The 16,059-nt window shown below is 48.0% G+C and overlaps 1 protein-coding gene across 2 annotated transcripts in view; it reads right to left on the bottom strand.

Annotated features, from left to right (window-relative positions):
* Glb1 (galactosidase beta 1) overlaps positions 1-16,059 on the bottom strand; it is a 93,199-nt gene that overhangs the window by 37,588 nt on the left and 39,552 nt on the right. For both annotated transcript variants that reach the window (XM_057767022.1, XM_057767021.1), the window contains exons 4-8: positions 15,820-15,880; positions 13,518-13,612; positions 6,831-7,011; positions 3,572-3,630; positions 18-139 (exon numbers count right to left, since the gene is read on the bottom strand). In XM_057767022.1, the coding sequence (XP_057623005.1) occupies positions 18-139; positions 3,572-3,630; positions 6,831-7,011; positions 13,518-13,612; positions 15,820-15,880 (518 nt within the window). The remainder of the gene's footprint in view (positions 1-17; positions 140-3,571; positions 3,631-6,830; positions 7,012-13,517; positions 13,613-15,819; positions 15,881-16,059) is intronic.

Raw genomic sequence — 16,059 nt, 5'->3', positions numbered from 1 at the left:
CAGAACGGGATACTCACAAGTTCACACTGGCCCCACGGGCCAGCAGCTCATAGAGGGAGGCAGCCACTACTTCAGTCTTTGTGGTGGAATGGGGCTCACCCCAGTGGTCTAGCCAGCCAGTATAGAACTCAGAGTTGATCTGAAAAAGGAAAAGGGGGTGGCACTTAAGAGACACTTACGACCTTCAAACAATGCTGAGGTGTCCCTGTCATACCCTGTCCTCTTCTCCAAACAACAGGTGGTAAGGGAAATTGATACGCATGTTTAACCTGGAGCTCGGAGGGCCCCATGAGGACTTCCAATTACAACAGTGTCTATCCTGGGTCTCTGAGTGCCAGCCAGTAGTGACATCTCATCTTACTCATTGTAGACCCAACCCTCTGCCAATCAGAGATATTTGGAAACGTAACCGTAACTCAATTAGTAGAATGCTTGTCTAGCAAGAATGAAGCCCTGGGTTCCATCCCTGGAATTGTATAAACTGGGTATGGTGGTAGCCATCTCTAATCCCAGTACTCAGGTGATAGAGGCAAGAGGTTACAAATTCAAGGAAACCTTCAGCTTCCTTGATGAGCTAGAGAGGCCAGCCTGGGCTACCTGAGACTATATACTATATATAGTGTGTGTGTGTATCCTTTTTAAAGTTTGCGTCAGTACTGAGTAGGTGCGGTCTCCACCCCTCCCCATCATTATTACCTAATGCACACAGCATTTATGCTACATCAGGTTTAAGCAACCTAGAGAGGATTTAAGCCTAGGACAGGATGTACAGGGTAAACTCACAAGAACCACACCATTTTACAGAAGGGACTTGAGCAGCTACTGATTCCAGTACCTGAGGTTTAGAATCTCACATCCATAATCAATCCTCCAGTTGGGACAACTGATTCTTCCTTTCCTTTCATTTCCTCCCTCTTCCCCCTTCTTCCACCTTCTCCCTTTCTCCTTTCCTCTTCCCCCTTCCCTTCCCTTTCTTCTTCCTCCTCCTCCTCTTCTTTCTTCTTCTTTCTGAGACAGGGTTTCTCTAGATAGCCTCAGATTTCTTGGAACTCACTCTGTAGACCAGGCTGACCCCAAACTCAACAGAAATCCACCTGCCCCTGTCTCCCAAGTGCTGGGATTGTTGGGGTTAAAGGTTTGCATCACCACTACCTGGCTTAAAAATCAACTGAGTGGGGGCTGGAGAGATGGCTCAGTGGTTAAGATCACTTGCTGCTCATGCGGAGGACCTGGGTTCAGTTCCCAGCACCCATATGGCAGCTCACAACTGTCTGTAACTCCAGTTCCAGGGGATTTGACATCTTCACACATGTAGGCAAAACACCAATGAACACAAAATAAATCATAAAAAAGTCAACTAAGCCACTCTGTGGGTGCTGAGGATTGAACGCAGGTCCACTGGAAAAGCAGTCAGTGCTTTTAACCACTGAGTCATCTCTCCAGGTTGGAACAACTGGTTCTTTTTACCTACATCAGTTTTGTCAGCTGCTCCCACGTTTCATGCCCCCTCCTCCCAACGCCAAAGCATTTAGTCTGACAAGATAGTTTCATAAATAATTAACCCAGTCAGGCATGGTGATGCAGAAATATAACCCAAGTATTTGGGGAGCTGAGGCAGGAGGATTATATGTTCAAAGACAACCTGGGTTACATAATTAATCAATCTGAAACCAACTGGAGACCACCTAGGAAGACTGTATTGGAAATGAAAACACACACACAAACAAAGGCTGGGGATATATCTCGATGGTAGAGAAATTGCTTAGCATGTGTAAGCCCTGCATTTAATCACTGTGTGATGGGGCAAGACAGTGCACAGGCTCCTCCATCTTGTATTCTTGCAAGGCCATTTCAGGTTTAACTAGAATTCAATCTCCTTGATGGAGAATCCAGTGAAAAATTACCCAACTCTGCTCTAAGCCTTGAGGCCAAGATAAGGGCATCAGCTAACTGCTTATCTTAGCCTCTGTTAAACTGCCTGCTTGCACAAACCCCTCAGCCAACAGTGTACTTTAGCTTCTGTTAAACTGTCTGTTTGAGGAAATCTCCCTCCTGCTGCCGTTGAGCAAGTAAGGTATGATTTTTGCCTTTAAAAGTCCCTTGGGGGGCTGGAGAGATGGCTCAGAGGTTAAGAGCACTGCCTGCTCTTCCAAAGGTCCTGAGTTCAATTCCCAGCAACCACATGGTGGCTCACAACCATCTGAAATGAGATCTGATGCCCTCTTCAGGCTGCAGACACACAGACAGAATATTGTATACATAATAAATAAATAAATATTAAAAAAAATAATAAAAATGAAAGTCCCTTGGTCAGGGTCACATTAAGGCCCCAATCCTTGAGCATCGTACCAGCTGACTAGAATAAAGACTTTCAACTGGCTATAAGCTGAGTCTGAGTGGTCCTCTCTGGTGTGCTCCCCATAACACCTTAATTAAAAACAAAAACAGCTCCAAATTCATCCTTTACACACGATTCACTCTTTTTGCTTGAATATTGATCTTGAGACCCACCAGTTAACATGAGGACGATCTGTCCACAAGCAACTTAACATTAGTTCACCATCAGAAAAGAAAAAAGGACCCTGGAGAGGTTCCAGGAAATAGCTCCGCCCATCTGAGCATGCTCCGCAGAACTCCAGCAGTGCTGCTTTGCAAACAAAACTTGTGCTCTTGTCTAAACAACAGTAGCTGAGCTAGTTCCAGGACAGGCTCCAAAGCCACAGAGAAACCCTGTCTCGAAAAACCAAAAAAATAAAAAATAAATAAAACAACAGTAGCTGCTGCTGCAGCCGGAGGGAAGAGCAAAGCTGCTGGGTTGATGCAGGCCCAGCCCCGGCCTCCCTCTCTTCCTAAGCAGCTGCAGAACTGCTCAGCGAACCTACACTCTTGGTGCTTCTTCCTCAGGTCCACCCAAGTACAGCAGAATGACTTCTGTATTTCACCCGATTCTCAAGCCAGGTGGGGAAGCTCAAAGTGTTAGAAACAAGTCTCCCAGCGAGAGACTACTTAGGCTAAGGCATGTCTTTCTCCTCCAGAGAACTGGAGTTCAGTTCCTAGGACCCCACATGGAGCAGTTCCAGGGGATCCTGCATGCCTCTTTGGCCTCTGAGAGTACTCACACGCATGGACATAGACATAAAATTAAACCTTAACAAAACACACACGTGAGACAGATCCTGGCCTAGCTGCTCCTATGTCCTCACTGACTGCTCCCTAGGGATGGATGTAGCTCAGTTAGCAGACTGGCATCCTTTGTATGCAGGGAGCCCTGGGTTTGATTCACCACAGGAAGTTGGGTGTGGCAGTGCCCGGTTGTTCCCAGCGTCTGAAAGGAGGAAATAGGAGGCTCGAGAGGTCACACGCTGAGTTCTGAGCCCTGGACTGCACCAGACCCAGTCACTCATGAGTCCAGAAGGGCTCTATCCCCCATCCCAAAGTTACATCAGCTGCTCATCCCAGAGCCAAAAATATTAAAAACAACCACAGATGGACTTGTTCTCTTCTGCAGCCTGTCACCTCCTCTGGGACCAGCTGGGATGGAGTCTCTACACGCCACACCCCCAGCTCTTACCAAAGGTCCTTTGGGTTCGAACTTCCTCTGGATTAGGAAAGCCTGTGTGACATTCTTGCCTGGAAATGACAAGCGGGAGAAGGAAAGTCAGTCACAGGCGTAAGAAACCAATCAGTCTGCTATGGTCACTGGTACGGAATTCACAAGCTGGACTCTAATCCCAAAGAAAATGTATAGGAAGCGGAGGGTTAACAAGAGGGCTCAGAGGAAAAAGGTGCTTGCCACCAAGTCGATGACCTGAGTTCAATCCCGAGGGCCCACACAGTACAAAGAGAGAAATGACTCTCACAGTTAGCCCTGACTGTGGCACGTGCTCCGTGGCTCTTGAGCACCCCCTCCCAATATAAATAAATGCATGAAAAAATTGTCTTACAGATGTGGAGTTTCCAGGAAGTGACTTAGCCAGTCCCTCCTTTTCCCATTATGAATGAATGATATTTAATGTCCTAGAATTGACGGGACCTCTCAGCCCTCTCTGCCATGTAAGGACTCAACAAGAAACTGACATGTAACACAGAAGGAGAGGTCCTGGCTCAGCACGGCACCCATGGGACTCCCGACCTTGGATCTGCAGCACCCAGAACTGTGAACAGAACAGCAGCTTTTTGTTTATTTCTTTTAATTTTTCCTGGGTCTCACTGTGAAGCTCAGCCTGGCATGGAATTCACCATGCAACCCAGACTGATGTCAAAATCCATGATCCCCCTGCCTCAGCCTTCAGAGAGAGAACAGGTGTATACTACCACACCCACACATTAATTTACTGTAATAATCCAAACTGGGCTGGGGTGGAGATCAATCGGTAGAGTGCTTACCCAGCATGCACAAGGCTCTGGGCTCAGACACACAAACTGCGGGAATGACACAAGCCTGTGTATCCCCAGGACTGGGGCGGGGATATCAGTTCAAGGTAACCCTTACCTATGAAGAGAGTTGAGCCCAGTCATGACTACGGACCTGTCAACAACAATAACATAACATCTTAAACTGAGGGAGATAGTCCCTGTCTTCCCCTACACCCCTTCTTTCTGCTGTCTCTCCAAGCAGGCCTCCATGGCTACGGCTTTGCCTGAATGCATGCCCACAGGTCTACTGCCTTCCAAGCTGCACTTCCCAAGCTCCCCCCTCCCTCCATGTCTGTCTTTTGCCAGCTGACTGAGCTGCTCCCCTCCAGGATGGGCCTGCTCTAGAGACCTTCCTTGTGACTCAGGGCACTGTCCACACAAGGGAGCTCCGGATGTCTACCAGCTAACTTGCAGATAGGGACGAGGCCACTCTAACTGTGTTACTCTCTGATGAACGGAGACCGTTCTGAATATCAGTCTATACACCTCAGCCATTCAACTCCTTGTTTTCAATCATCCTTCCCTCTACTCTCCTCCCCTCTCTTCTTTCTCTTCTCATTTTATGTGTGTATCCTCTTTATAAAAAAGATTGAGCTATTTATTATTTTATGTGTACATGTTTGTGCCTGAGTGTGCACCTGTGTACCACATGCATGATGCCTGCCAAGGCTAGAAGAGGGTGTTGGATACCCTGGAGCTATGGTTGTGAGCCTGTAGGTGCTGGGAACTGAACTGAGGTCCTCTGTAAGAATTGCAAACACTCCTGACTTCTGAGTTAGTCCCCTTGTGTGTAAATCTTTTAAAATAGGGTCTTAATATGTAGTCTTCCTAGTCTAGAATTTATCACGTGTCTATTGTAGTCCAGGCTGGTCTCTAGGTCAAAGCAATCCTCCTGCCTCCTCCCTGTGTCCAGAATACCAGGATTACAGTTATGCGCCACCATGCCCTGAAAGGGTTTTGTTGTTGTTGTTGAAGTCAGGCTCTCTTGTAGCCTAGACTGGCCTTGAACTTGCTATATAGTCAAAACCAGCCTTGAACTCTCATTAAAAAAATATTTTTATTTATGTATGTATTTGTGTACCTATGTGTGGGTGACCACGGAGGTCAGAAGGCTTAGTGTTGCTCAGAACTGGAGCTATAGATGATTGTGAGCCTCCATGTGGGTGCCGGAAATCAAACTGGGGTCCTCTGAAAGAGCAGCCAGTGCCCTTACCTACCGACACATACCTCCGGCCTGTCTACCCTCACCTACCGACACATACCTCAGGCCTGTCTTCCCCCACCTACCAACACGTACCTCCGGCCTGTCTACCTCTACCTACCAACATGTACCAAGCCACATGGCAGAGTGTAGGTAAGAAATATGGGTTAATTTAAAATGTAAGGGTTAGCTAGTAACAAACCTGAGCTACTGGCCAAGCATTTACAATTAATAATAAGTTTCTGTGTGGCTATGAGAACCGGCTGGTGGGAAAGAAAAGTCTGACTATATAGTCTTTTCAGCCCTGCTTTAAAACTTTTTAATCTCCATTTGAATCTGTTTCTTCATGACATTCTTATTTAGTCACTTGTGTGTGTGTGTGTGTGTGAATACACACATCAGCACACACATGCCATGGAACGCCCTTGGTGGCCAGAGGACAGCCTATAGAAGCCAGTTCTCTCCTTCCACCTTGAGGGTCCCAGGAATCGATCTCAGGTCATCAGACTCGACAGCAATCACCCTTACCTACGGAGCCACCTTGAATCTTGTGCAGTAGTGCAAGAACAGCACAAAGAAGCTGAGGGGAGGGGAGGCACACGTCTAGAACCCCAGCTCTCGGGAGCCGGAAGTAAGGGGTTCAGAAGCTCAAGGCCATCCTTGGCTAAACTGTGAGTAAGAAGCCAGCCTAAGTTATGAAAAACCCTGTCTCAAGGACATTAGGGACATGTTCCTGAAAGAGACTGGCAGTCCCATCTCTGGCTCAGTTTCTTAAGATATTAGGCCCTGAGGTAAATGGTCTCCTTTATCATACGCTTCCAGAACAAACAAGACTGTGGACTGAAACTTCCACAACTGTGAAGTAAATCAAACACTCCCCTCCCCGCCCCACATAGGGTTTCTCCGTAGAGTTTTGGAGCCTGTCCTAGAACTCACTTTGTAGACCAGGCTGGCCTTGAACTCACAGAGGTCCACCTGTGTCTGCCTCTCAAGTACTGGGATTAAAGGCGTGTACCACCCCCGCCCGGCCGAGCCTTCCCTCTTTATAAGCTTGCTGCCTCGGGTATTCTGTCACAGCAATGCTAAGCCAACTAGCTCAATTGATAAAGGAACTGCTGAGACAGCTCATTCTATCTGCTCAAGCCACTTAAGCAACAGCTGGGCCCACAGCGGCTGCACGGAAACCAATTTTCTAGTTGTCGCAAACACTGACCTGCTCCAAAATCCACTGTGGCATAGAGGCCCTGCAGGGTCCCACACCGTAGGAAGTTTTCATTTGCCCCATCGGTGGTGAAGAGAAGGACGTCATTACCCAGATGGTAACGGAAGCGGTGTGCCAGGAAACGCAGGTAGTCATAATCACAGGCGAAGTAGGAGCCGTACTCATTCTCAACCTGTAGAAACGTTTAGAAAGAAGAATGAAAAATGCCAGGACAGACTTAGCATCCCTGGGAACTCTAGTTCCCACACCCAAAACATACCCTCTATCCGGGAAGAGAGGCAGGGGCAGATCCAGCCTGAACTGGTTTGGAGTGCGTGAGCAATAAAGCAAGTTGTGTCCTCTGAGTGAACTTTTTGGGGAGAATCCCCTACTTGCAGTCTTAGACCTATGCCTAATTAGATGTACATATAAAACTGGGCGCACGGTGGGAAAAGACATATACAGTAGAGAAAAGCTTGCATATCCCGTCTGTCAATCAAAACAGGTGGGAAGATGGTAAAGGAGTTAGCTTGCACAAGTCTGACAATCCCAGGTCAATATGTGATGGCCAGTACGCATCTATAATTCTGTGGCAAGAAGCGGGCAGGGGGTGTGGGCAGAGACAGGCAGCTCATCCAGAGGTCCCGAACCTGCTAGCCTGGAGTAAGCAATGAACCCAATCCTGGCTCTTGACCTCTGACCTCCACATGTGTACAATGACACACACACAAAAGAAACAAACTGGGAAAAAGGCCAGAAACCCACCCACACTGACAGTGTACCCCTTAGTAACCAGCTCCTCCTCTAGGAGCCCCCAGAAGGAGGCTGTGCTGCCTGATGAGGGAGCCTCAACTGAGAAAATGCCTCAGGTTGCAGGTCAGTCTGAAAGGCATTTTCTTAAGTGACCTCCTTTGAAGAAGTACAGTGATATGGATAAACCCTCAATAGACCCTTTCCTCCCCAAGTTCTTTTGGTCATGGCGTTCATCACAGCAACCGTAACCCCGACTGAGACAGAGGTCTCAGACACTAATGAGTTTTATTCTAACTCAGTGGTTCTCAACTTCCCTAAAGCTACAACCTTTATTATAGCTCCTCATGCTGTGGTGACCCCAGCCATAAACTTATTTTCACCGCTGCTTCATAACTCTGACTTTGCTACCGTTATCTGATATGCATGAAAGGGGCATTCGACCCCCAGGCTGAGAACCACTGTTCTAACTCAAGGAGTCGCTGCTCTTGCAGCGCCTGCCCTGCGCGATGGCTCTGCTTCTGTGTTGTCCCTTCTGCCGCTCCGTAGTCATCCTGCAGAGTCTGTGTGGTTCTAGGTTTCTGAAGACACCGCAACCTGGGGACACTCAGTCCTGACAGTGACGCCCTCCTTCCTCTCCTCCCTGGAAACAGATGAGTGCTGCCAAATTTATTTGCTGTCATTGTTGTGAGACAGTGTTTCACACTGTAGCCCAGGCTGGCCTTGAATTCACACAGTCTTCCTGTGTCAGCCTGCTGGGTCCTGGGATTATAGGCGTGAACCAGCAAGCCTGACTCCTCTTTACTCATTTTAGGTGAAAACTGAGATTAACAGTTCATGTGAAACCCCACCCTTGGCGTCCCTGGCTGGCTTACCTCTCCTGAAAATAAACATTTACATATCTGGGGCAAATCTGGTGTCCTGAATCTGGAAGGGCGCAGGCTGCCTCTTGGTTAAGATCAAGTGCATGAAGACCCAAGCTGGTGGTTCATATCTGTAACTGTAGTGCTGAGATGAGGAGACAGGCAGACTCCAGGGCTCACTGATCAGCCAGCCTCGTCACTCTGTAAGCTCTAAGTTCAGTGAGATCCCATCTTTCTTTTTTTAAACTTTATTTTATGTACATTGGTATTTTGCCAGCATGTATGTAAGAGGATGCTAGACCCCCTGGAACTGGAATTACAGACAGTTGTGAGCTGCCATACGGGTGCTGGGAATTGAACCCAGGTCCTCTGGAAGAGCGGCACTAAGCCATCTCTCCAGCCCCAGTGAGATCCTATCTTTAAAAAGTAAATGGGAACTGGGCAGTGGTGGTGCATTTAATCCCAGCATTCGGGAAGCAGCAGCAGCAGATCTCTGTGAGTTCGAGGCCAGCCTGGTCTACAGAATGAGTTCCAGGCCATGCAGGGCTACTCAGAGCAACCATAACTTGGAAAACAAAACAAAACAAAAAGTAAATGGGGTGGGACTTGGATGTAGCCCAGTTGGTAAAGTGCTTTTGTAGGTACAAGAGCCCTGGTGTGGATTCCCAACTGTGCATAAACCAGGCACAGGAGTGCACCTGTAATCTCAGCATTTGGAGGCAGACAGGAGGGTCAGGAGTTCAAGACCAGTCTCAGCTCCATTGAGTTAGAGGCTGGTGAGACCCAGCATGGTGGACCACACTCATCATCCTAGGGCCAAGGAGGTTGAGGCAGGAGGACCATCAGGTCTGAGGCCAGTCTGGGTTACACACAGGGTAACTACGCCTTACACAAAACAAAACACCCAGGATGACAAGCAGGGAAATACCCAATTACGTGCGAAGACATGGAGATGTGAAAAAGGTCTCGGACCTGTGAATGAAGTGAAAACACCGCACAGGAAATGGGTCACATCATAGGAACTGCAGAAAGGAAGAGACAGGGGAGACAAACTCTCCTCTAGAAATAACCCACGAAGCGGCGAGCTTTGCTTCTGCCTCCCGAGGGCTGAGGGACAGACGCATGGCTTTCTGCTCCCTCTGCTTGTTAACTTAGTGAATGGGGGTGGGGATGAACAGGTGCAACGGTAACCGGCAGAGATTGAAGAGAAATGGGATGAGGAGGGGGACCAGAAGAGGGCAGAGTGGCCAGGTAGAAGCAGTGGCCAAGATGGACAGAAGAAATGTCCCCCAAATGAGTGGGCGTGTGAATGCACGCACGCACGCACACACACACACATGCGTGCACACACACATGCACACATACACATGCGTGTGTTGGGGAGCAAGAGTGCCATGGATCTGTGGAGGTCAGAGGCCAACTCTGAGTAGTCAGTTCTCTTCCTCCACCTTCACACGGGCTCCAGTGTGGGAGACCAGCTTCAACAGTATATCCCTTTCCAGGGTAGGGGCATGAGGATTAGAAAAATCAGTAAAGAGAAAGAAGATGCGACTGAAAACAAACAGAAGCATAGGACAGTACCGGGAGGGCAGGGAGGGCAACTCAGCGGATCCTGAATGTTGAATTCTGACTTTTGAGTACTGAGTCCACCCATGTTTAATACTCCATACACTTTTATACCCCAGTACACAAAGGGGGAAGGAGGCAAAAGACCGCTTTAACGTGATACAAAGGACAACTAGAACACTTACTTGTTTCAGTACTTTGGGAGATCAAACCAGTAATTCGTGAGAAAAGCATTCTGTTGCGTAGGCAGTGAACCCACCCTAGACCAAGTACCCTGAAGGCAGCCACTCCCTAGGTCAAGCCTCCTAGTTCAAAAGAAGGAACAGAAGTATGCTTGAATTCTCTGACTTTTGGTCAGGGCGGAGTAGATCTACCTGTAGGGGGAAGGTGTGTCTTAATATCTAAAAACGCCAAGTAACCACACCCTAGGTCAGGGTGTGTAGCCACAGCTGTTGTCAACAACTTGGCGCAAGCTGAAACTCTCTGACCTTCAGACACGGTGGCACAGGCTCACATTTTTGGACCTCCACACTCTGGGATGGAACTGCGGCTGCCAGACCTGAGGTGAGCACCTTTACCATCTCACCGCACTCGAACACCCTATGTAGGTCAGGCTGGCCCACACACCTTCCTGCAGTCCTTCTGATCTGCTAAAACAATAGCTGCATTCAGAATGGTTGCCTGACAAAAGCCTTTGGCTTGGCTTTTGAGACAGGGTCTCAAGTAGCTCAGGCTGGCCAAGAACTTAATAGGTTAGCGGCCAGCCTCAAACTCCTGATCCATCTACCTCTGCCTCCACACGCTGAGATTTTAAGTGTGTGTCACCATGTCCTATGTTTGATCATCGTTTTGATGAAGTTTCTCTAACCAAAAGATGCTGGAAAGTTGTGAACAGAAATTGAAAGTGACTCAAGATGTAGTCAGGACAGAGACAGAGACAGAGCAGCTGAGAAGTGGCTCTCCCCCAAGACCAGGTCAAAGGAAGAAGAGCCAAGGGGCTGGGAGATGGCTCTGTGGGTAGCAGTGCTTTCTGCCTAAGCACGAGGACCCAAGTTCAAATCCCATGTGAAAAGCCAGGCCTGTCCACATGCACAGGTAACTTCAGTGTCGGGGTCGGCAGTGAGAGGAGGCCTCTGGGACACACACACACAAACACACGCACACACACACAAACACACGCACACACACACAAACACACGCACGCGCACAGAAGATCCAGCTGCACAGAGCAAAGCCATGCCCACATTTCAGACTCACTGTCTTCACACAGGAAGCTGTGGCCTCTTGGTGCCAACTCTTCTTGAATAAAAGACCAAGGGAAGACGGGCGATGGTGACGCACACCTTTAATCCCAGCACTTGGGAGGAAGAGGCAGGCGGATCTTTGTGAGTTCGAGACCAGCCTGGTCTACAGAGCTAGTTCCAGGACAGGCTCCAAAGCCACAGAGAAACCCTGTCTCAAAAAACCAAAAAAATAAAAAAATAAAAGACCAAGGGGCACTTAGGGTTCACGAGCTCCATTTCTCAAGAGCAGCCACCCGGCCTCTCGCAGTGGACGCCTGACCTACTCAGCCCTCCCGTCACCTTGTGCCACCCAGTGGCCACGCTCCCTCTTTATCAGGACTCATCCCTACAGCAGTTCCTAAGCAAAAATATGAACCACACTCCTCAGGGAGAATCACACTTCATCCCCTGGGCGTCCCAGGACCCAGGCAGTTCCACACAACTTTGTTCATTTCACTAAAACCACGCCTGGCCAGTATTTGCTGAGCCAGGCTTCATGTTTCACCTGTGTAATATTACTAAGACTTGCTGACAGTCAGGTGTCTGTGTGCCCAGTATGCACCACAGCCATGCAGGGCCTGGAGCAGGTAGAAGGAGATTGCAACGGAAGTGGGAGAGAGAACTAGGTCGTCTGCAAGAGCAGTCAGTGCTCTTAACTGCTGAGTCATCTCCCCAGTCCCCCTTTTGAACTTCTTCATTTAAAAGGGGATGTCTGGGAGAACTGAATGGCATTGGCAGGACACTCAGAACAGAAGCAGATAGCCATGGGCATTAACAAAATAGTAACATGAGCCAGGTATGGTGGCACACGCCTTTGATCCCAGCACTGGGAGGCAGAGGCAGGCAGATCTCTGTGAGTTCGAGGTCAGCCTGGTCTATCTTTCCATATTTCCTGGAATTTCCACATTTCCTGGAAGGTCCAATTCCAGGACAGACAGCACTATATAGAGAGACCATGTTTTGAGAAAAACAAAACAAACAAACAAACAACAAAAAACAGTAGCATGAGGAGCAAGAGAGATGTCTCAGCAGTCAAGAGCACTGGCTGTTCTTCCAGAGGACCTGGGTTTGATAACCACCTGTAACTCCAGCTCCAGGGGATCCAACACTCTCTTTTGGCCTCCACCAGCAACTACACTTACATGCACAGACAGCCACACAGACACACATGCATACACATAATTAAAAAAAAAATAGGGAGGGGTTGAAGGGATCCTTCAGTGATGAAGACCCTGACTGCTCTTCTGGAGGAGCCGGATTTGATTCTCAGTACCCACATGGCAGCTCACAACCATCTGTAACTTGTTCCAGGGGATGTGACACATTTTTCTGGACTCTGCAGGTTCCCAAAGGCATGTGGTACACATCAACTCAGGTGAGTTCATACACACACACACACACACACACACACACACAAAAAAAAAAAAGATGGCTAGAGAGATGTCTCAGTGGTTCAGAGCACTTGATGCTCTTGCAGAGGACCCGGGTTCAGTTCTCAACAACCACACGATAACTGACAATCACTCATTGCCAGTCCCTGGGGATGCGGTCCTGACCTCCACAGGCACCAGGCACACATATAGCATGCATACGTACTTTAGACAAAGCACTCACACATGTAGAATAATAATCTAAAAACTTATGATAAAACAATCAAATAAAAACATTAAAAGTAAAGTTGTGGTTTTTCTAGTTCTAATTCTATCATGGAATGGATTTTTTTTTTGTTTTCTTTTGGTGGTGGTTTAAATATGTAAAATGATTTTGTAGTGGAAGGTAGATCCTGGGCTGTGGACATAGTTCAACTGGTAGAGCGCTTGCCTGCTCAAGGTCTTGGGTTTCCCAGCACCACAGAAAATGGTATGGCGGTGCACGCCTGTATTGTCAGCACTCTAGAGAGGCACAGGGGTCAGAAGTTCAAGGTCCACCCTCAGGTACAGAGAGTTTGAAATCTGCCCGAGAGTCATGAGAACCTGTATGATATATATCTATAACTACGTCACGCACGCGCGCGCGCACACACACACACACACACAGAGACAGAGAGGCCCAAAGAGACGTGGGGGTGGGGGGACGAGGGAGAAGAGACAGACAGGTTAACGCTTGTCCCAAATTCAACTTCAGCAGAAGTGTCGTTTTTAGCACTGTATCCTGGTGCCACTACCATCATTTCCATAATGTTGATGGACAGCTGCTCCCCCCCTTTCTCCTCCCAGTCCAGGCTCAGCCCCAGGTACCTGCACGGTTATAATCGGCCCTCCGTTCTGGTAGAGCAGAGGCTTCATCTTGGGCAGAAGGACTGTCAGCCATTTATCCACAGCTGCAAGGTAATCTACAAAACAAGACGGTGCGGTCACTGTCACACACCTTTGTCAACTAGTTCATTCTCGTGTGTGTGTGCGTGCAAACATTCTATTGTGTGTGAGTGTGCATGAGTAAAGTCTCAGTGTCGGCTTCAGGGGTCAAGTCAGCTAGGCGATCTTGGCTGATTTTTAAAGCCCGGAGAACGACAGTGCAGCCGGTGGCCTCAACAACTGTCTTCTAAAATGCAGCAGCCAGTCTGCTGGATGCTGGGCACGGTCCTACAAGCTAGTAGTCCTGTTCACCTGGCAACTTACCCTGCTGCGGGGCTCAGAGCCAGAACAGGCTACCAGGCAATGTGTGACAGGCACAGGGAGGTGTGACGCGGTTTGTAGAGGGCCTGCTGAGCATACTCCAGGCCCTGCTTTTGATCCCCAGCAGTGCCTATACTGGGCACGGGAGCACACACCTGTAATCCCAACGCCGTGGAGACAGGAGGATCAGAACTTCAGGATCGTCCACAACTATATATAGAGTGTTCGGCTGAATTCCCTGCACCTACATGTTGTCTAACTGTCTTTACTACATTCCAGGGCATCCAACACTCTCTTCTGAATTCTGTGGGCACCCACAGACACATGGCACAAACATACATGCACCCATATACATTAAAAAGATAAAGGTATGGTGGTATATGCTCCCAGCACTTGGGAGGCAAAGGAGGAGGATCTTTGAGTTCAAGGCCAGCCTGGTCTATAGACACGCAGGGCTACACAGAGAAACCTGCCTCAAAACCAAACCAAACCAAAATAAATAAATAAATAAATAAATAATAACTTGCTTAAAGGTTTGTTTTTGAGACAAGGTCATATAGCCCAGGCAAGCCTCAAACCTAATATGTAGCCGAGGATAACCTTGAAATCCTGATTCTCCTGCCTCTACTTTCCAGCAAGGGTATCAAATCTCGTTATGGATGGTTGTGAGTCACCATGTGGGTTCTGGCAATTGAACTCAGGACTTCTGGAAGAGCAGTCAGTGCTCTTAACCTCTGAGCCACCTCCCCAGAATCCCACCTCTGCTTTCCAAGTGTTATGATTACAAATTTGTACCTCCACACCCAGACAAAATTAACATCTAATAAATCATATATTTACGACTTCAAAAGAGACTGACGGGGGCTGGAGAGATGGCTCAGTGGTTAAGAACATTGCCTGCTCTTCCAAAGGTCATGAGTTCAATTCCGGGCAACCACATGGTGGCTCACAACCATCTGTAACGAGGTCTGCTGCCCTCTTCTGGTCTGCAAACACACATAGACAGAATATTGTATACATAATAAATAAATAAATAAATATTAAAAAAAAAACAAAAGAGACTGACAAACACACGTGCTTCTTAAAGTTCTCATGCGGACTCATGAGGCAACACAGGTAAAAACAACAATAATATAGCAGGAGTATAAAACAGAAGTTCAAAGCCGGGTGGTGGTGGTGCACGCCTTTAATCCCAGCACTCAGGAGGCAGAGGCAGGCGGATCTCTATGAGTTCGAGGCCAGCCTGGTCTACAAGAACTAGTTCCAGGACAGGAACCAAAAGCTACGGAGAAACTACGGAGAAGCCCTGTCTCGAAAATCCAAAAAAAAAAAAACCAACCAACCAAACAAACAAAAAAAAAACCCCAAAAAACAAAAAACAGAAGTTCATACAGTATGAGAAACATAGAGTCTAAACACACACCCCCACCACCACACACACTACACACACATGCACACACACGCACACAGACAGATGCAACTGAATGACTCCTCAGGGTTTACGCTAAAACAACCCCTCGTGGTTTAAAAAGATGAGACAAAGCTGTCATTTACAAATCCCTCCACAAATGCGAAGTAACAGCAGACACAGTGCTACCAGGAAATCTAGTGACATCACTCCAGAACCAACCCTGCCATTTTGACTAGCTGGCTGTGTAATACACTAAGTGTGTAGGAAGAGAAAACAAGTTATTGAACCCAGTTGGTTAACCAGGTTTCGAATTCAAAGTTATCCATTTATCAGTGAGATCCGTTCAAGCCTACAGAAGAGGCAATGTCTCCTGCACGCTCACTGTCCGGTGAAGGGTGATTTCCACCCCACTAACTGGCAGCTGTACAGAAGCAGCCCTACCTTTAAATGCCTGGCTCTTTTGATATAAACTGTCTAATCTCCTATAATCCTTTAAAGGCGGCAGTAACTCACCGGGGTCAGAAGATCGAAGGACAATAGTTTCTTTCTCTAGTAGCCAAGCAGGTAAGCCTCCCTACAAGACAGAAAAGCAAAAGCAGTCATCAGACTGCATGAAAAGAGATGAGATTCCTGTCAGCAGGGAGGGGAAAGACAGAGGGGGAAAACGACCTGGGCTTCTGGGAAACTGGAATACAGGGAAATGAAGATCACTCTATTGACAATAGTCTGAGGACCAACACCCCCTCCCCTTTA

This window comes from Chionomys nivalis, chromosome 4 (genome assembly GCF_950005125.1).
Source record: "Chionomys nivalis chromosome 4, mChiNiv1.1, whole genome shotgun sequence".
Lineage (NCBI taxonomy): Eukaryota > Metazoa > Chordata > Mammalia > Rodentia > Cricetidae > Chionomys > Chionomys nivalis.
This window is presented reverse-complemented; position numbering and strand designations above follow the sequence as displayed.